Source organism: Ipomoea triloba, chromosome 8, assembly GCF_003576645.1.
Source record: "Ipomoea triloba cultivar NCNSP0323 chromosome 8, ASM357664v1".
In the NCBI taxonomy this organism is placed as follows: Eukaryota; Viridiplantae; Streptophyta; class Magnoliopsida; order Solanales; family Convolvulaceae; genus Ipomoea; species Ipomoea triloba.
In genome coordinates this window covers 1,507,427-1,530,939 of record NC_044923.1, presented here as the reverse complement: position 1 = coordinate 1,530,939, position 23,513 = coordinate 1,507,427, and the positions used below count along the sequence as shown (strand labels likewise).

Here is a 23,513-nt window from a genome sequence, read left to right as displayed (position 1 = left end):
GAGGAAGAGGCAGCATATGCAACATAAAGTGAACCCTCCACTTTTCAACCATGGAACCATGTGTTGTGGTGCCATGAAAATAATGGGTGCCCTAGCTTATCATGTTGCTGTTGTTGAGGCACTATGATTTTACCCCATTATTGGAACTTTTGGGCTGATTTTGATCGGTCACATGCATGTCTAGGTACATTTGGTGAATGTTTCCCAACACACACTTGACTGAATTGAAAGGTGCACTACCCTCTTGATACAAAGAAAGTTGAACCAAAACTAGGTCAAAAAAAGTTATCACAAATGACTTGCATATATAGCTAGCTAGCAAATATTCATGACTCATGTGTGTTGATACTATGTTTTTTTTTGTTGTTGGGATTTTTTTTTAGTACTATTGACTCTGTTACAATGTAGTATTTGTTCATAGCTACTTTCTCAATCAAATGAAGCACTCGAACCCACCCCTTCCCATGTGGGGGTGCAACCGGGTGTCACTAAACCACAAGAGCACCAGGATTATATTAGCTTTATGTTCGACTCATATCAGTTCTTTTGTTATTGGGATCGAAGTTAGACTCGTAAGTAAGGGTTTTGGTTCTAAAGTTTTTGTCATTTGTATAAGGTAACGGGATTAGTTTTATGTTCGACTCACACTGTATGTTAATTATATAGTATAATGCTTTAGGCTTTTCTATGTTTAGTTTGTGATTTTATTGAACTTGACAGATAGTTCTAGTTGATATTTGAGTTCGTAATGAACTTTTTTACATAAAGTTATTGGAGTATGATATGGACAGTATTTTTTTTTGTCACTTTATATTAGGTAGTTGTTTTTAAACATACAAGAAGAAAAAGAAAGGCGACCTATAAATATCTAGGGCATTGTAAGCCCACAAGATCAAAGAGAAGAAAAAGAAAGGCAACCTATAAATATCTAGGGCATTGTAAGTCCATAAGATCAAAAGAGAAATTAAGGGAGTAGTAGTTGTGTACCATCGTCTAATCTACACACTTGTTTGCTTCACAATGAATATGGTTAACTGAGCACAACCAATCTCTATTAACGAGGAGCGAAATTGCTTCCAGTTGTGAATAGCTGGTATCTCTACTATAAAGTCACACTTACTTTGTTTCTTCTATAAGGGGCAACGGGTTTTTTTAGGGTAAAACTAAAAAGTAGTAAATTATTAAATGTATTATCATTTTTTTTTTAGATGGAGTCATGGAATATTTTACTACTTAAAAAGAACATTTTTTTTTACTGCATTATTTCCTGCATTTATGTGTGACAACATTCCCATTATTACCCCCATATATGTTGGAAAAGGTGGGTTTGGCCTCCCAATTTAGTAATGATCATAGGAAGGCCAAAATATTATATTCTATCTTTTTTACTTCACTAAAATTATTTGTACACAACATAATAATCACTCCATTAAAACCTGCAGGAATGAAGGGTTAAAGAAATTTGTACTACGTATGTAGTACCAAACAGTTGTGAATAAATGCGGGCATGTGGATTAATTCAAAGTAATTTGCCTTTAAAACATCAAAACGGCATCGTTTTGAACAGTTATGTGGATCACTCCGTCCACACAATAATTTGCCCTTAAAAAGAATATAGGCCTAAATCCCTTTGACAGGAGTCAGAAAACCAGAAGACCACTTATTAAACTTCCTATTTAAATTCCATATAATTTGCGCATCTATTAGCCTCTTTCTATGAATATGTTGAAGATTGCAATTCAATTCCGACTTTTTCGGAAGGTCCTGAATGGCTCAACTCAAGGTGCAAATGATATTTTTCATTATTGTCCTCAACTTTTCTTTTAATAATCTTTTTTATTTTTTATAATCTACTACGAATCACTCTTTAGTTTCAAGTCTTTTTTTTTTTTAATATATACTTAATGTGACTTCTTTTTATTGATTGATTGTGTTCTAAAAGGAGACTAATTAATTAGATAGTTTGTCAATATACAAAAGTGTCATGTTATATTTGAATTGTCTCACTTGTACGTAGTATAGGTTAGTAATTATTTTTTATATATAAAAAAACTCCCAAAATACAAAAATACATCAATCAATATGCATGAGACAAACTTGCTAGAAACATACATGCACGTTTTGAAATAATAATAACAAGACTTTATGGCCGGTGACCCCACAATATAATTGGTGGATCTATTTCACTCATCATATATTAATTGATTTGATTTTTACAAATTTTGGTACATCAATACATTCATGCTCAATAAATAAATTTTTTTGGGGGCTTGAATGTCGAGAGAAACATGGATCCACTTCTCAATGGTATATAGTAAATAATTAAATCTCAATCATGTATAATAGTCCACAAATCACAAAGGATAGGTAAATCGCACTATAAAGACGGTGCGATAAGCTCGACTGAGAGGGTGGCAAGAACTGAACTCATGACCTTCTGATACAATAATTGTGTTCCACTCACTCAATTACCCTTCTTTAGACAAATAGTTTTATTATTGTAGGTTTATGGTTGTGGTTAAAAGTAATTAAATTTTATTTAAGTATGCAAGTACATGATTTTACGAGATAATTAATAAAATTTCAGTAAACTAGTCTTAAATTATACTAAAAATACTATCTGCATACAAAGATTACAAATAATTTACACAAAATTACTCCTAATTATAAAACTTGAAGTCCTTACCAAAGGTACAATCTAGAAGCTCTCAAGACCGACACTTAAAAAAAGTATCAATTCGCTCCATAAATTCAATGGATAGTGTAACTCTCTAGACAGACAAAATAGTGCAATTAATTCATATTACTGCTAACGTGGCACTGACTAGACTAACACATTATGTCATGATGCTTAAATGAATTTTAGTTATACCACTTTTATTTTTAAAATTTTAATTCAAAAAAAAAAACTGCCACTAATCGTCAATAATGACATTCGGTGGTTGTTTTTGTTAACGGACAACTCGTGGCATAGGTTGTCCATCAATAGAAGTGATAGCCATAATTGTCTAGATTTAAAAATAATGAAAGATAGACAACCAAGACAATTCAAGTAAGAAAAATGTTACTTTTCTCTCTTAAATTATTTCTTAATAATCATCTTCTCTAACGTAACAACAAAACATTTTATATTTATTGGTTGCTCGTAAATTAAGTAATCTTAGTTCACTCTAAGTTTAAAAAAAATAAATTACACAATAATCAAATATAAAAATATAACATTATGTCACTCATTAATTATCGCTTTTGGAACAAAATTATTCTTGGCCGGGCTTGAACTTTAATGATTTTAGTTGTTGAAAAGGTTGTTGCATGTGTAATTAGGCCATGTGCGATTGCTGGTGGAACTATGTTGCATACCCCACAAAATGCACACTTTTTTGCAACTACCAAAATGTCAGTGGCAATAGTATCAATATTTAGGATTAATTCATCTTAAAGATTATAGTGTTGTGCTTTAAGTTCAACCCTAATTATATATAAGTTTGATGTAAGTTTCTTTTCCTCCGCTTATTAATATGCTTAAACTCAGCGGATAATCTCACCTGGCATGGGGTGACGGTCGGAGAGTAACACTAACGGCCCTCAATCTATTTTTAAACTTTAAATAGGTAGGACGACGTGGCTGCTTCGTCGAACACCACGCCACGGAATCAACGTACAGCTCCAAGTGGGCCATTTTTAGTAAGTAGAACTGGCGATGCGGAATGAACTGGAAGCCGGGTTACGGTGCCCAACTGCGCGCTAGCATAGATCCCAAAAAGGGTGTTGATCGATTAAGACAGTAGTGGCGATAAATAACAATACTGGGTCCGATCGAGTCTAGTAATTGGAATGAGTATAATCTAAATCCTTTAACGAGGATGCATTGGAGGGCAAGTCTATAAGGCTTTTTATTGTTCTGCTTTGAAGACTGGTGAACGAGTAAATTGCAAAATGTCTCTTAGCTGATCTACATGCTTCCGAATATGTATACGCTAGTGTTCATAACAAGTCATGCAAATCTATATTTCATTTTATTGATCCTGTACCCTGCGGGCTGCGGCTGCTATCAAAACAAAGCATATGAACTTATTTTGAATTGATTGACTAATTAAGTTATGTTGCGCGCTCCCTAATTAAGTTGTGTCGCGTACATTTCGCTTACTCCACAATTTTATTATCACATTAGAAAGCAATCAAGCAGTTAAGCACACAATAATGAATAATTGAAAATTAATTTATTTACGTTTATGACAAAAACAGGAGAAGATCAGATAAAGAAAAGAATGAAGAAAATGAAACGTGGCAAACATTATTGGACTGTAACAATTAGTAGGGGACCAAAACATTGTATATGCAATCTTGTTTTTAATAATCCTGTCTCTCTCCCTGGTGCCTGCTGAGGTTTAGCAGTCACGTGTTGCTTGTATTTTTGTGAATTTGTTAATGTATTACTTTTTTTTTTAATTGTACATTTCATCTCTAAATTATAGAGTTATTATAGAATTCATTTGTACTTGTTGATCGTGCTGATTTCTCGTACGTTATTAAGTTATAACTGACATTACAAATTTCATCTTTTTTCTAACAAGTCGTGCTCATTTCTCGTTTTAAGTCATAACTGAAGTTGCAAATTTCATCTTTATGGTTTAATTTGTTAGAAAAATAACGAAATTTATAATATCAGTTATAGCTTAGGGACAAGAAGTAACCACAATCAACAAGTAGTGACGAATCTTACAATTACCATATATTTAGAGAAGAAAGTGTAATTTTTCTTCTTTTAAAAAAAAAAATATTTTATATAACTCAGGTACCTTAACTTCACATAATTACATCCTAACCTAACACTAAAAATGTACAGTTTATGCACAAATTAAAGATTTCATATTGGGAAGCTGGGCATGTTTACTAACTGGAAATTTTCTCCAGTTTTCTGAAAATTTGGAAAATTAGAAAACAGAAAACAGAAAACATGTTTACTAGCACAGTTTTCCATTTTGAAAACAGGAAATAATTTTCTAGTTTTCTAGAAAACTGAAACAGTATTAAAAACTGTTTTCTAAATGGAAAACAGAATCAACTATCATTTATTAGACTATATGTCACTATAACTACATTCTCACGATTATCTACTTACATAAGTGTTCATTACTATGATTACATCATTATCATCGTCTATCTTTTCTACTTGCATTACTTATTTAAACATAACTTATTTGCTTATGCTTAAAATTATACATCATTCACATTATCAAAATTTAAAAATGAAATCTATACTAGATTTTATATTTTGATTGAACTCAATTGGTTATTCGTTCGGATATTTTAAATTATGTTATATCGGATATAAGTTTGGTCCCGATATGGGATATCGAAATTTCACATATATTACTATATCAGAGTTCAAAATAAAAAGTTATATAATATATATTATATACATGTTATTCAAATAAATATATCCAAACATATTTTAAATATTAGCTCAAAAAATATTAATATTATCCAAAGTAAATTTTTATGTGAACTTAATAGGTTATTTGTTCGGATATATTTTTATTTATTGTTAATTTTATAACGTTAATCTAAAAAAAAATTTTGAAAAAATAAGTGTCAGTAAACAAGTTTTCTAAACGAAAACAGAGAATGAAAAACAGAGAAATGAAAACTGAAAATTTGAAAAACAGAAAACAGTTTTCTGTTAGTAAACAGGCCCTTAGTTTACTAACTGGAAATTTTCTCTAATTTTCTGAAAATTTTGAAAATTGGAGAACAGAAAACAGAAAACATGTTTACTAGCACAGTTTTCTATTTTGAAAACAGGAAATAATTTTTCAGTTTTCTACTATAAAAAAACTGTTTTCTAAATGGAAAACAGCATTAGCTATTATCTATTAGACTATATGTCATTATAACCACATTCTCACAATTATCTACTTACATATTTATTCATTACTATGATTACATTTATTATCATCTTCTTTTACTTATCATTATCTTCTATTTTTTCTATTTACATTATTTATTTAAACATTACTTATTTGATTATGCTTAAAATTATACATCATTCACATTATCCAAATTAAAAATTGAAATCTATACCACACTTTATATTTTGATTGAACTCAATTGATTATTGATTTTGGTCCATATATCAGATATTGAAATTTCACACATATATTACTATATTAGAATTCAAAATAAAAATTATATATTACATACATATAATTCAAATGAATATATCCAAACATATTTTAAATATTAGCTCAAAAAATATTAATATTATCTAAACTAATTTTTTTGTGAACTTAATATGTTATTGGTTCAAATATATTTATATTTATGTTATATACATATATAAATTTGGTCCGGATATCAAATGTAATTTTTTTTTTTTTACATATATTGGACTTCAAAGTAAAATATATATTTATTCTATTTAAACCAAATATATCTTTAAATATTTTAAATATAAGGTCTAAAAATAACTCGAAATTAAACTTATTGTTAATTTTATAACGTTAATTTAAAAAAATAAATTTGAAAAAATAAGTGTTAGTATACAAGTTTTCTAAACAGAAAACAGAGAATGAAAACTGAAAAATTGAAAAACAGAAAACAGTTTTCTGTTAGTAAACAGACCCAATTTTTAGATTGTTTGTGGTAGCTAGAATTCGAACCCTTACCTAACTGCTAAAAAATCACTAGCCCACTACCCCAAAGGTTTTTTTTCCAGTTTCATCGAATTACATCATAACTCAACACTAAAAATATACATTTCTACGCACAAAACGTCCATTTCAACTTTTGTCTGTCATATCTGAGAGTCTAATCTCTAAATTGTCTCTAGCAGGATCCGAACCTCCACGCTACCGCTAAAAGTAATTTTAAATGTTGCTTTCCAATCAATGGACCTCTAATCCGAAGGTAAAGTTGAAGTTGAAGAAGAGCCCTGTGAAATGATTCCGGCCACACGTTAACTTATCCCCGAATTTTAATTAATCCTGGAATAATTGGACTGGACGGTCCATAACGCCGCGTTTGGGCACGTTTCGTATTTCGCCCTGCCAGGTGAGAAAAGGAAAGAGATCCAGCTGAAATATACAATTATGTCTTTGGCTTCTTCTGTTATTTGGTCAAGAAAAGATTCTCCCCAAACAATTCTATTCTTATCCCTTCAAACTTCAAAATCAATCGTATAAGTTTGTTTATTTATATATCAAACATTATTTTTATTTTTGGTTAAAATTGTTGATTCAGATGGGAGGGGTTTGAGTTTGGTAGAACAACTTCTTAATAAAGCACAACAAATGTTTAACTGGACTAATTTTATATTGCACGATGTAAATTTCAATGCAGTATGCGAAAAAAAAAATTAAAATGTTCTCTCTTTATTTAAACGATATATTAATAATGGTTGTATTCGGTCTAAGATAAGTGTTAATATTTACTTGTTGTATATAATGTTTACATTTATCTTGTTAGATACTCATATTGTATTAATAATTTAAAAGGAAAATTCACTTTTTGTCTTTGAATTATATAGAAATAATACTAAGATTCATGATATTTTATCATGCTACATTAAGAATAAGTATAAAAAATAAATAGTCTATTTAAGCATGGAGAATAAGCATTTTTTTTTTGTATGGGATTACACATCACCTATCATCCAACAAATATTCTAATTACAAAATTTACAATTTCTCAACAAATGCGGTCCAATTACGCATTTTTCAGAGAAATAAATTTGGTACTTCTTACAACCAATGCTAACTTCCTATCAACCCTTACTTTTACCTTTTATTTAAGATGTACAATAGTACACGATATTATATTGGATAATTTTTTTTTGAGTACATTATATTGGATAATTTTAATTATACATATTTTCAAATAAATAACTTTAATTCGGTATTGTGTTTCAGTAGGTTGAGAAAGTAATTATGAACAGATATTGCATTATATTGGAACATAGTCAGTAGTACTAAAAAAACAATAGGTGCTATCTCATTAAATAACAAATATAGGAACATTTTACCCACCCGTACTTTTTCCTTTTACGTTTAAAAATAGACACAATAGTAAAAGTCATTGTATAATGTTAGATATACATCTTTTTAGAGAAATAGCTTCGGTACTTCTTACGACATGTGGTAACTTGTTAAAATAAGAAATACAAAGACATTTTTATCAATTTGCGCTTTTTTCTTTTAGTTTCAAAATGCATGATATACAATAGTAAACAATATAGTATAATGTTTTTTTTTTTTGACAAACATATAGTATAATGTTTTAATTTTCATTTCAGATAAGTATTAAAAAAAAAAAAAAGTTCCGATGTGTACCTCGATACCTACGACGTACATACGACAATAACAATTTTATTTTATGTAAATACAACCATTTCTTGTACTCGTTTTAATTAGGAGCCTCAAGATCCAGCCAAACAGGACACAGAGTAGAACAGTTTAGGTGTGATTCACGTGTAAATATTCTTACTGTTTTAGAAAATGATTTTTTACCGTATTGTCCATAAGAATATATAATAATAAAGAATAAATAAATTTGGTAGTATCTAAAAATTATTAATTAATAATTATTTAGATTTAGGTAAATCTTTACGGTGGAATTAGGTTTTATATATGCACATTGAGTTGGTCTGATCTAGTGTTTGTACTGTCCTTTGGTTGACTGGATCTACGTTTTGACGGTCGAGATTAATATACTGTTGTTGGTTTAGATTCGAAACATAATAATGACTATTATACAAGTATAATATATATATATATATATATATATATATATGTGTGTGTGTGGTCAGCTATGAACAATTTAGGCTGGTTTATCTTCTTGTATGTGGTCATTTGTCGACTAGGGTCACAATGTGGGTTTCTAAAGCAAATTTTCGGACAGCAACTGCAAGCTTTCTTTTAAATCAAAGTATAAGAAAATATAGTTACATCTTCGCTAGCGTTAACGATCTACAAATTTTGACGCAAATGTTAATATTATTAGTTACATCTTCGCTAGCGTTAAATCAAAGCCCTACTGTTAACTATAACTTTTGATGCAACGATAAATGATTAATCATAAAAATTGATATCTAGACATTATTATAGGTTAGGCATGTGTACTATACAATTGATGATTGGTAGGTGCTAATTGGTAGGTGCTAAGAGGATCCAATCACTTTTAAGTTCGGTATGACAATATGAGCTGGTCATGTCTCTTAATGGGGGAAAAAATAGCGCGCAAAGAGACTCTCACTTGGTTGAAAGACCGAGGGATATCTACCATTAGATTATACTCGGACTGCGCTAATTTTTGTCATAATCTAATCGTAATCAACTAATGTTAGGTCCTATGTTGGTATCATCAACAGTGACGGTAGGAACCTAATGCGATCGTTTGATATTTATTCTATTCATTTTATACCTCGTTTAATTTATCTAATTCTTTAGCTCATTCTCTAGTTACAGCATCCTATGCTCAGGCTAACATATTGTACTGGGATTATGTCCTTCCTGACTTCATTTCGTTGCATTTATAAATATACTCTTTGATTTGCTTTCAAAAATAAAATCATCAAAATGTCAATAAATTCTCTAAAAAAAAATTATAATAATCACTAAGGGAGCTTTGAGCCGGCGGTTTTGGTCACCTTCTATGTTTGCTCTCGCTCTTCTTCCGCCCCGACCACCGTCGCAACTCCGTCCGCCTCCAACCACCGCCACATATCTTCTTCTTCAGTTTTCTCTCCCTTTGAATAAAATAATAGTAGGTAGGTATTGGGGTTTGTGTTGGTAGTCTTGAACTCCCAACCCTACTTTGACTTTACCACTTTTTATTTTCTCTATTATTGTGTTTTCCTCTCGTTAGTTTCACGAGCATTTTTCCTCTCGTTAATTTCACGAGCTTTTCATTTTCATTAGCATAAATCGTTTAACTTGGTTTCGACAAGTGTTGATCTTATCCTGGGCGAGCAAAAAAGAATGATGACGAAGACCCAGATCTTTGATGAAGCTTTAAGCTCCCTGAAGGAACATAGCTTGTTATGAAACAGTCTGCGATTCAAGTTTTCTATAGCATAGTTAGAAAAGTTGTTTTTATGTCTGACTGTAAGGAATGGTTTACCATTTCATTGATCATTGATGTAAACGTTTTATGTTATGAATTAATGGAATAGCTACGTATACATTAACAAAAAAGGGACATTAAATACGTAATTTTGCACCAATAATATCCGTTTTGTACGCATGGATTAATTTAACTAAACTACCTTAGTACTTCTCTTTAGTTCACCTAATTAGCATTTTAATTTGTAACAGAAACATCATTCGTAAACATTTAATGATTTTTAATCGGTACCCTTAACGTAATTGTAACTTGTTAACATTATCATAATCTAATTATTGATATGTTCAAAACGTGTTTGAAAAGAAAGGAATATAGTTAGTTGGGCTAATCAAATTAGGATTATAATAATATATAATGTAATTAATTAATAATATATAATCTTTTTTTTATTGAATTAATAAAACGCACATTGTGCAAGTTGCATTGCAGCATATGCCCAAACAATAGTGAAAATGACCTAGGGTTTTGTTTTGTTTTTTATATTTAATACAGGCCTGTACCTTTGCTTTCACGTTTATTTTGCTGTTAAGTTTAACCCCACAAAATTGTCCAATTGGGGATTTGGGACTCCCACATCAACATCTACATATATAATGTTGCAATTGTAAGATCTCTAGGATTTGCCCTTCCATAACAATCAAAGGCTTTGTAATCTGGGATAGCCGGGCGAGCATAATTCTCGTACTAAAAGTCACGAATTTTATTTTTATCAATACTTTTTTAGTTGTGTCGGTCTGTTGCACAATGTCTCTTCTTAGTACAATTTATCTTTCTTGTATAGTTTGCGAGGTATTACAGATGAGCAGAGTTTACCTAATGTGTACTTTCAACTCTTAAGTAGTGGCAACAGGTTTTCCTTGTTAAAAAAAAAAAAACAAAGATTTGTATCATTTTAAATATAGAGTGGTGATATTATATTCGTATTAAGAATATCGGTGATAAGATTAAAATACATGACTAGATCATTCTAAATGCATTACACTCCTATATCGAAAATTTTTAAAATTGACCCACTAAAATTAATATAATGGGGTCAATGTATTAATAAAAACCTATAATTCTCTAAATATAATAAATAGCTAAAATAGGGACCTCTCAATTTTGACATTTTTTTTATCCACGTTGCACAATTGTGATGACAACAAAGTTAGATTTAAATAGATTTATTAAAAAAAAATTAAACTTTTTTATCTCCGAAATAATTCTAATTTCCCTCCTAATCTCTGCAAGTCTGTAGAAGCTCATACGCCCAATGGTGAAAATTACTTATTTTTAGATGAACTATTAATTTTTAATCTTTTATTACTAATAATTATAGTGGTTAATTAAAATATTAATAAAAATTACGAGGGGAAATGAGCATTTTTCTTATAATAATACTAATAAGTATAGTGATTAATTATGAACAGATACTACATTGTAACCGAGTCAGTAGAACTCAAAAAGTATAGTGATTAATTAAAATATTAATAAAAGGGTTGTGATTAGTTGTCTGTTGAGTTGTCAAACATATCCACGTACGATGCTGAGGTTGCAAGTTAAAAATTAAATAAACTATACAAAAAGCAGCCTTTATATTTAATTAGGGAAGGACAATAACATAATTAAGTAATTAATTGATTAACATAAAAGCACATGGAACATAGTGGAGTTAACATGAATTAGTTGTCCAATGTGGTAGTATGCAACTATATATGTTAAAATTTTACTTAATTCCGTAATTAATTTATCTATCTGCACATGCACCTCGATCACATGATGATATGTACCAATAATTATTAATTTTATGCCCCGAAAGGGATAGTCGATAGGGTGAAAACTGAAACATAATTATCATCTAAAAAATCATGAGCTTGATTTTGTCAATATAAAAGTGATGTTTACTTAATGTACAGTCGATAACCAAAGGACTCGAAGTGCATGACTCATTATTACATGAAAAGATCAGACTAGGAAAAATGAGGGTCGACTCTTTTGATATATTTGATACAAGTAAATCTTATAATAAAATTCTTAATTATAAGGTGTCGTTATTAATTTATTTTCGATATGTCAAGCTCAATATTAGAGTGTTCTCGCTATTGTAATTTAGTTTGTATTCGCATTCCCTAAAGACAATGTGCATCAGGTAATTAACCTTGCTATTATGTAACAGCTCACAAACCGCATAGAAGAGATAAATCATACTAAGAAACCTAATTTGACTGAGTCAACCAATAACGTATTAACAAGAATTAAACTCGTGATATTTTGATACAAAAATTATACTCAAAATACCTGGTCATTTCTTTTGGACCAAATTAAATAATATATTTACTAATAATTTTTTTTAACCGATGAGATAAGGATATACGAATAGACAAATGTAAAAAGACAAATTAACACAATGAAGCTAAGACAGATGTAATATACTGCTTGCTTGCTTCTTCTGCTCTTCTTCATAATTCACATGTCACGAAAGCCGTCACAAAATAAATTTTTTAGGATAAAAAACTCAGAGAAAAAAAAAATCAACGTTATTTTCAGGACAGGCATTGCCCAAAACGTGCCACAATCACGTTATATATATAATACCAAGAGATATTATAATTATTTCGGACCAGCAAGAATGGACCCCTTAAATATATTATTGTTATTATTAATGCCCTCGCTTCATGCCAACCAACCTCCACCAATATTCTCAACTTTTGTGGAGTGTATGCCTATGGCCATTATTATTATTATTATTATTGATGGGATATATATATATATATATATATATATATATATATATATATATATATATATATATATATATATATATATATATATATATATATGAAATAAATATGGTGATTCTCGATCATTTTTAACATTAAGAGTGCGCTTCTCAACTTGTCAGATCCAAAAATTAGTCTCACATGAACAAAAAAATGATATATGAAATGTAATTTCAATTGTCCTATCCTTCAAGTCGACTCTGACAGAACACACAATCAACTTGATCACTAAGTCATAGGTAAGTGTTCCCTTACTGACAAGAATCTCGACATGTGCTCCATTACTAAACACTATAAAAATCAGCTAACCCTTCAAGGACGTCCTTAGTATTTCCCGACTTGTTGAGAGCTGTCTAAAATAAAAACGTAACTCTAATAGATCCTTATGTATTGTGAACTTTATATATATCAAAATAATAATACCATTTCCTAGCCAATGTTATCTATTGTCAAAAAATTTGTGTGAAATCGTCTCATGAATCATTATCCATTAAATAGGTTGGGCGGTAAACAATTGGGTGTGTAAGTATCACAATTTCTGTTATAAGTATTACAATATCTATCATAAGTAACGGTTTATTTTTAATTCAAATTGGTGTTAATAGTGATGAATTCATGTTAAAAAAAAAAAAGTGATCCATGCCAGGTGGATTCAGGTAGATATCTGCGTGGCGGACTGAAATTGTTATCCCTCTCCTATATAAAAGTAAAGATTTAATTAAAAAAAATTATTTTTTTAATGCATCAAAGTTGATGTTTGTTGGGAAACTTGAGCTCAAAATCAAAGCTAAAAGAGATGTAATTCAGCTCAGCCAAAATATTAAATTATAAATTTTTAATTCTATTTGCTTACATATGTAGCTCATTAGTAAAGATATTACCACTCAAAAAAATAGTGTGTGTATTTTTTTTAATTGCAGTGATATCCGTATTTTAAAATGCGAAGCAATTCTATTGAGTCTCGATCAAATACTATTCGTAGACAACTCTGTCAAGAGCGTTGTTATATCACAAAAAAAATCATTCAATAAAATATTAGACAAACTTTATCATTATTAAATGTTAGAGTTGATTTTAGTTTTGATTTGTTGACTGTTGTGCCCTTTTTCTATGTTAGTTCTTTTTCAAGACTAAAATTGACACATTTTTAATAGTTATGACTTATGATCAACCGTTGATTTTGAACTCAAAAGTTTAAAGTTCTTTTAAAAAAATAAAAATAAATAAAAAATCATAACTAAAGGATCGAAATTGAAGAATATCGATAATATTTTTTATTTATATATCTGATACCAGCCATTTTCTCATATTGATTTCATATTCCAATGCTCATATCTTGACATAACAATACAATTTTTAATACTCATTTACTGATCATGAATTAGTTAGATTTATCTAAATTTAAAAAATAGACATTTATTAATTAAATACAAAAAAAAAACAATCAAATATTATCTCATTGTAATCTTTCGTCAGCTAAGATTGGTGACTAACTTTCTCATAAATTTCTTTAAAAAAACAATTCTCATAGATTGAAGAAGGTAACTGTCAGAAGGTGAATTTAGGAGAACATAGTACTACTCTTTTCAGAATAATATGAGAATTGATTATATATAAAGTATTTCATTTTAATTTTGTCAAAAATTGAAGGCAAATTAAAGAAACAAAATGGAAAATATAGACAAAAATAATTGTGGGGCCCTAAAAAGAAATTGGAAAGTTAAAGTTAAATTGGTATGTAGCCATGTAGGGACAATGAGAGTACCAGAAAATAATTAAAAATAAATTTAAAAAATAAAACAAAATTTGGAGTGCAGTGTGAGTTGAATAGTTGACTGTCGATGGCGATTAGTTGAATACGCGGCCGACGATTAATTCGTTTTTTACGCTCAACGAGTGGCGGCCCTTTCTCGGAAGCTAGAAGTTAATAAAGACATACAATTACAAAGCAGAGTTACTTTAATATTTAGTTTGATAATTATAAAAATTTAAATTTAATTTTTAAGAGTGATCTATTAGTATTTTTTTTTAAAGTTGATATTAGAATAGTAGGACGACGAATTTAAGGTAAAATACACATTCACTTAGCGACCGAAATTTTTATAATGTGATTCTATAAGGTAATTTTTATTAATATTTTTTCCCAAAACAAACTATACGAAATCACAAAAAATGAAAGCAAACAAACATTATCAAAAGGGATAGTGAACACTTTCATATCGAAACAAGAAAGCATCCACGAGGTAATCGTCGAATTTGTACATACATATAAACTTCTATATAAATATTTTTTTACAAAATAAGGACACTCTTATTGAGATAGTGCTATGATTGTCTCGAATAAATGAAAGCGAGAGTCTTAGTTTCTACCGTAATAATCTTCTATATATATATATATGGAAAAGTCTATAGCACCGATTGATATCAGCACCTCTTGTACTATGTACAAATTATAAGTTTTAGGTAAATTACGTTCATGCAACTAGATAAATCATACTAAAAAGATATTGTGCAATAGACTTGTTTAATATACTATTGACAAGAATCGAATTCATAACATTATTATAAAATAATCATATTTTGCCTATTTATTTACTTGATCACTCATTTTGAGACGAGAAGTATAATTGTTGGCAGGTGCATTATGTTTTTTTTTTTTTTTTTTTTTGTTGGTAATTTAAAATTTTGTGATGGAATTGGGGTGTATGTAGATATTTGGTGCATATATGATTATGTGTGGGGCCAGCAAAATGGCTAATCAATAGCCTATTGTGTTCCGCAACATGGTCGGCTGTTGTAGCTTGACACCGTACGCTTCTTCAATGTGTTTTTTTTTTTTTTTTTGGGTATAGTGATGATAAAAATTTGTAATCACCATTGAATAAATTTTATATTTTATTCTTAAATCGGTAATTAGTTCGATATAAGTTGTTTATAGTTAATTAGTTCAAATCAAGAAAGTCAATAGGCTACTCATGCTAGGAGTCAAATTTGTAATCATATGTTTTTTTTTTATTAATTTCTTTGACTTTGTCATACTAATTTCTAGATCCATGAATTCGCGTGTCAGTTCATAAAAATACTAATATGTTACCTGCATATATATACATAATCTAGAGCAAGGTCTACAATGCTCATGATAAATGCTGGTCAATGATAATAATTGGTGGTCGTCGAGTGAGTGAAATATGATTCTTTTACATAAATGTCACGGGTTTGATTCATGTTAACACCATTCCAATCAATTTTATTGCACAAATTTTTTTTAACGCAGTTTACACCCGCTTCAAATCCAGAATAAGCAAATCCATCCAATTTCAATTCTTATCCCGATTTCGCATATTTGAACCAATCAACCAAATAAACAAAATTTATGATTTTACCTTCAATTACTTTTTATAGAAAATATGAAGTGCATAAAACATATACACGAATGGGATTCTGATTGCCAACTGCATGAAGATTCTCATACAAATACAAAAATGAAGAATATTTGTTCCATTTCCATTTTAATGACTTGCTATTTTTTAATGGTTTATCATAGAATCCACATAATAAGGCATAAAATTGAACTCAATCTTCCTAGGACATTATATTCCCCTTTTCTTAAATTGGAACATTGCACAATCAAAACTATTGAGCATATAATATATACACACATAAAGTGCAATCCAATTATCAGCTTAAACTTTTAATTGAGATGGAGCACATATTTCAATTAACACTTCATAAGCTCCTCAATATTCAATACCCACCACAATATTTTATATCCTCTTACATATGCCTAAATTTCAACTAACCAGTGGGTAAATCCCACTTCTATAATAAGCCCGAATGACGAATGAAACCTGCAGTGACACAATGGTTTATTATCACATAAAAGTTTATTTTTCTTTTCTTATATAATTTGCATTTTAAATCCGACAACATGTATGTTCTTATTATAGAATTTTGGTAGGTGAATAAATTACAAAATCTGCATTTAATTCACACCATCTCTTGAGAAAGATTGAAACCCCCATTTTATAACGGCTAATGATTAACGAAATATATTAACTTTATTTCGAACTGGTTAACCAATTAAGTTATGCTCGGGAACACGAGGATTTGATTTCCCTTTCCTAGTAGAGAGATGAAAATGGTTGCAATATTGTTGCACGTGTGGTAAAGTCCAAGGTGGTAGTAAAAAAGACAGCGCCGGCTTTACTACGCTGGCGATAAATGTTAAATACACGCCCCGATTAATCGGCGTTGCTATCATGGAAGCTTCAACTCCACTGCCCCCCTCATATCTCCACCATATCTTCTCTTTTCTCTCATCTCCACCACTCTCTTACTCTCAACTCTCTCTCTCTCTCTCTCTCTAGAAATACAGTGAGAGCAGACTTCACTGCTCGGTTTCTTGAAAATCCGGCGAGAATTTTTTCACTGTGAATCTCAAGTTCTCCGATTGTTGGATGACGGACTATAGGCTGCCGTCGACGAATCTCTGGGCCGCCACGGCGGCCGGCGCCGCCGGCGATGACGCTTCCATGATGGAGGCGTTCTTGTCCTCCGATATGCCCCAGTTTTGGCTCCCGCCGTCTAGTAATAATACCACCACCGCCATCAACGCCGCCGGGTCGGCGGCGATGAATACGACAACTTCTCACGCACCGTCTCACGCGCCACCGGTGACGGCGGCGTTCAACCAGGAGACGCTGCAGCAGCGGCTGCAGACGCTGATCGACGGCGCGCAGGAGAGCTGGACGTACGCGATTTTCTGGCAGAGCTCCGTCGACGATTTCGCGGCGCAGGCGTTTTTGGGGTGGGGCGACGGGTACTATAAAGGGGAGGAGGACAAGGCGAAGCGGAGCAAGAAAGGGTCGTCGCCGGCGTCGATAGCGGAGCAAGAGCACCGGAAAAAGGTCCTCCGGGAGCTCAATTCTTTAATCTCCGGCCCGGCCTCCACCGACGACGCCGTCGACGAGGAAGTCACGGACACCGAGTGGTTCTTCTTAGTCTCCATGACCCAATCATTCATGACCGGTTCGGGCCTCCCGGGCCAAGCCTTCTACACATCGAACCCGGTCTGGCTCGCTGGACCGGAACGGCTCGCTAGCTCGGTCTGCGAACGAGCCAGACAGGCCCAGGGGTTCGGGCTCCAAACCATGGTGTGTATCCCGTCGGCGAACGGCGTCGTAGAGCTCGGATCGACGGAGGTGATTTTTCAGAGCACAGATTTGATGAACAAAGTCCGGGTTTTGTTCAATTTCAATAACCCCGATTTGGGTTCCCTCTCCGCCTCCGGCTCCTGGGCGGCGGCGCCGGAAAACGACCCGTCGGCGCTCTGGCTCACCGACCCCGGCGTGGAAGTTAAAGATTCCGTCAACACAAACGTCCAAGCAAACTCCTTTCCCTCCTCAATCACCAAGCAAATCGTGTTCGGAAACGAAAACCCAAATCCAGAAACCGTCCAAACCCAAAACAATTCCCAGCTTTTCCCCCGAGGATTAAATTTCTCCGAGTTCGGCCTCGACGGCGCCGCCGTCAGAAACGAAACGACGTCGCTTTCCTGCAAGAGAGAGTCCGGGGAGATCTTGAATTTCGGTGAAAACGCCGTTAAAAGAAGCGCCTGCACCGGAAACGGGAACGACGCCATTTTTCCCGGCCAGTTTCCGGCGACCGACGAGAACAAAACCAAGAAAAGAACAACCACTTCCCGGGGGAGCAACGACGAGGGGATGCTTTCTTTTGTTTCCGGCGTGGTGGTGCCGGCCGCCGCCGCCGCCGGAGGCGACTCCGACCACTCAGATCTCGAAGCCTCGGTGGTGAGAGAAGCCGACAGCAGCCGGGTGGTGGAGCCGGAAAAACGGCCGAAGAAGCGCGGCCGGAAACCGGCGAACGGCCGGGAAGAGCCGCTGAACCACGTAGAAGCGGAGAGACAACGGCGGGAGAAACTAAACCAGAGATTCTACGCGCTACGCGCCGTCGTGCCCAACGTTTCAAAAATGGACAAAGCGTCCCTCCTCGGCGACGCTATTTCGTACATAAACGAATTAAAATCGAAGCTCCAATCCACCGAGTCCGCCCAGGAAGATCTGAAAACCCAATTGGAATCCTTAAAGAAAGAACTCTCAACCCGAGAATCCGGCCGACCCGACCCGCCGCCGACCGACCCGCCCCCCAAACTCGCCGGCAAAATCGTGGATATCGACGTGGACGTGAAAATAATCGGCTGGGACGCTATGATTAGAATACAATGCAGCAAAAAGAACCACCCGGCGGCGCGTCTAATGGTGGCGCTTAAAGACCTCGACCTCGACGTCCACCACGCCAGCGTGTCCGTGGTCAACGATTTAATGATCCAACAAGCCACGGTCAAGATGGGCAGCCATGTTTACAACCAAGAAGAGCTCCGCTTAGCTCTAACTTCAAGCATCACTTCAAATCGTTAAAATCCCGGGCCAGTATTGGCCCGGGCAATCTGTCACACAAAAATCAACCGAGGGCCACTGGTCCAACTAATCAAGGGCCAATGGTCCGAGCAATTTAGAACCTGTGTTGATTTCCGTGGTTGATTCCCGTGGCTGTCTCTCGACTCAATTTCTATGACTGATTCCTGTTGCAGTCTCTCATGGCAGATTGCAGTGGCTGATTTCCGTGGCTGATTCTCGTGGCTGTCTCCCATGATCCAGTGCTTGTATCACCCGAACATCTATGTGTTAGATGCATCTGTATTATATATTTGTTATGAACTTATGATGATCAGACAAATAGACAGAAGGGCTGTTTAAGTATGCTTTAGTGGGTATATATTGTTGTTAGACTATTTTAGTTCTGTTTTATTGATTTTAAGTTCTAATTCCGGACTCCATTAATGTCTAGTCTTTGTGAATTCTGTGGTGCATTTGTACATATCAAATTTCTGCAGAATTGTATAGAGATGAGATGAAGTTCAATCCTCCATTGTTGTTACGGTGCGTGTACGAGTTCTTCCCATCTCACACCAACGATTAAATATTGGGCTTTTAAAAGCTTTTTTAGTTGAGGAGTCTAAATCCAAGCTATATATAGTACTAAAAGCAAAACTCTTTTTTTTTTTTTTTTTCTTGATAATTCATGTTTTGGGCTTCTTTGAACTATATTTATCATAGATTCCGTGGGTTGTTTGCAGGACATAGCTTAGTGATCGAAATGTTGAAATTGTGATATTGTGTTTAAACTTGATAAGTTTTTTTACTCATAATCCAAAAGGAGCAGAGAATTTTGGAATTGACTCTTCTTTTAAGATTGAGTACATACATACTTATGTGATTTTTTTATAGCGAAAATTCATCCTCACTATCATATGATAGTCCCTAGGTATATACACCTAGGGATTTTTTATTATTTTTTTATTTTTTTATTTTTATTTTTTACAGATGTTGAGTTTACCTATTCGTCTAAATTAGGTTAGAAATGAGATGTATATAACTAACACTTTTTTTTTTTTTAACAAACAACCCAGATGGGATGAAACTAAACCAAGTTATTAAAACCATGGTAGAAAAAACAATGCAAATTGATACTTTAGTCAAACATAAATAAATAAATAACATTAAATGAGGATGTTATTCTTTGTTTATAATTGGATATGATTAATATTCTCATTTACTGTTTGTTTAGGAGTTCATTGAACTTGCCATTGTGAATTACCACATATTCTTTGTGATTTTTTCAGAGAAGTTGATTGAGGTTCTGATTTTCTTTGAATTCCTTAATGATACTAATGTTGGTCTTGAAAAGTGCCACAATTTGTCAAAAAGGTTGTTTAGGGTAAATTTATTATACATGCATGCACTGTACTGCTACACTTCTTAAATATAGTAGATTAACTTAATCTCTGTCAACCTTTCACATTATTTATTATTATTATTATTTGTTCTGGTGACGAGAAAATCGGTAACTACTATGGATGGGCTCGACCGAGAAAAAAAATGAGAGGTGAACTGAATTAGGAAGACCATATACAATAGACTTAACTAAGAGGGCGTGACTTTCTGGTACAAGAATATATATAATCATATTTTTTTTTCAGTATTAAACCTTGTGTCTTGAAGTTGTGACTACTCAAGAGATCGGTAGCCCCACCTAACCTAATTTTATTTAGTTGTCAATTAATTGTCATATAAATTGTTGTTAATGAGTTGTAGCTCAACATTCATATAATTTGTCATATAAATCAAAAGTGTAATATCAAAAAGAAGTCAACATTTTTTCATTGTATGACGAAAATTGTATGATGCCAAATTGTACCAGTACAAAATATTAAAAATAATTGGAAATGTAATACGGAGTATATTTTTGTAATTTGATAAAATTGAATGAATAAGCTTATAAATTTTGTCAATTTTTTATTTAAAAAAAATTATCGAGTAGTCTGCCTTTCAATAAAAGTACCAATAACAATTACTTAATCATACCCCAAAGAAAGAGTATTTCCCGAAACCAACTCCCCATGCATGCGAGAAGGTGTGGGTAAATTCAAACTATTGATCTCTAAGATCTTATGGATGAGAAATCAAATAAAATATGAACGAGACCATTTTCATAAATATTACAAATTTTTGTTTATTTTCAACTGTTAAATCTACTAGATCAATGGTTCAGATTTGTCCGCGTATGGTAGGCTAGGGTTGCATGAACCCTAGCTCGCGGGCCAGCCTACAAAAATCCACCAAAAATTAGGCCTACAATGGAATAGGTCGGCCCGCTTTGACTGTACTAAAATTAAATACTCTGCAATACTTTTTTTTTTTTTTAATAAAGTCGATGTGAAATTGTATCAAGGCATACTGACCGGTATGAAATAGCATGGAGATAATGAAATGAAGTTTGAGATGATGAATATATGCATTCACCTTACGTGTGGAAGACAATATGGTATGAGTTGAAGGGTTGTTAATTGTCTGCCGATGAAACATAAAATAAAGGACACTAAACTACAAAAGATGTTGATAAACATCTAATCCCTCACTAAATTATGAGGTGGATACTTTTGTTGGGGAGTGGACTTAGGACAAATGATGTTGATTAATGAAAATAATCATGTTATGTTTTACATGTGAAATTTCTTAATTATTCCTAGAAATCATCATTATATATATAATATAATATGTCCCACTCGTTTTCCATCTTGTCCATACCTCCTTATTAACTATATTTTTTTCTTTTATTTAATCTATCAAGCAGTCATATTTTAATTGCAATCTTATTTTAATCTAATTTGGATGAACATAAGTCAGGATTTGGTGATGGGTCTCCATATTTTTCACATAATATATTTGGGGGTTAGGTTTTCCCCAATCCCCACCTAAACCTGTCAAAATGGCCCAACCCGTCGGGTTGGGTCCGTATAACCCATATTTTAGATGGGTTGGTCCGACGCATTTTGACAGCTCTACACATAGTCCACTTAAAAATGAGGTTAATTATATTGCTCAAAAATGGTGGATGAGTAGATGAAGCATGATTTTTGTAATAGAAAAATATGAGTTTAATTTTTGTCAATACTCTTTCGGTCAAGCTCATTGCACAGAGTTTTGTGAGATTTACCCAGTATATACATTTGGGTAGTAGTTGTGGGTTTGCCTCGTCATCCAAAAAAATAATGTTAATTATACTTTTAGTTATTAAAATAAGTAAGAATTGTCTTGCTAACACCATCTTTGTCAAGGCCGTTGCACATGGTCTTCAATCTTAATGTCTTGTGCTTGCGAGTTGATGGGGATATAGGCCATGGGCTGAGAGTAGTGGGCTTACTATAGGTCTTGGGCTGGGTACAAGGTCAGAAGGTCAACGAGAGAGTGGTGGGGCGGGCTAGCATGGGGTACCGCCCCGCCATCAACGACCTACTAATGGGGTCATCGACCGGGGCGCTGACCCTTGTTAGCTGGTGCGTGTCCCCCGTGCGGGGCTGAGCACCCCACCTATGCCCCTGTTTCCGAGGTGGTGCGGTGCAGTGGTGCAAGTGGAAGGGTGTCGTCAGCCAAGAAACTGGCCCCCATCGATCATTGCGTGTCCCACACCCCTGGTGCGGCCCTGAATGCCTGCCCGCACCCCCGTTTCCAGGGGTGGTGCGATCAACGTAGTATCTCGAGCTTTGTATGTATCATTTTGGACCCCACGCCTTGAGGAATAATACTACTACTATACTTTCCTACTCTGTTCTGTACTTACATGCTTGATTTATGGTGGACCCGTTCCCAACAAAACCGCTATTACATAGAAACAAGGGGAAAAAAATGAAGAATTGACTATTTCGATCCCTTATGTCAAGATAGTCATTAGTTTTGTCTTAAATTTTGCATATGTTTTAGACTTTTAGCTTAGTCACGGGGAGTCGAAAATAAAAGTAGGAGTGGCACCTGCTTGCATGGATTGGAAACCTAGAATTTGTCAAACACATTAATTATATTTGTCATTGTTTAATGATAGTTGTCATATGAGTTTCTCAAATCAACACCTACCAAGACATCTCGGATTTAAATCTTGAGAATACAATTACTTTAAAACGCATGAGAACAAACTTTGTCACCATTTTGAGGACTTACCCGACACGAACACTGGCTGAGCTTAATTATAGGATGGGATTGAATTTGGAGCCAACAA

General features: G+C 33.3%; 1 protein-coding gene across 1 annotated transcript; it reads left to right on the top strand.

Annotated features, from left to right (window-relative positions):
* The first annotated feature begins 17,178 nt into the window (after positions 1–17,178).
* Positions 17,179–19,838, top strand: LOC116027222 (transcription factor MYC2-like). The gene has a single exon (XM_031268708.1). The coding sequence runs from the start codon at positions 17,339–17,341 to the stop codon at positions 19,316–19,318; it is 1,980 nt and encodes a 659-aa protein (XP_031124568.1). The 5' UTR covers positions 17,179–17,338; the 3' UTR covers positions 19,319–19,838.
* The last annotated feature ends 3,675 nt before the right edge of the window (positions 19,839–23,513 follow it).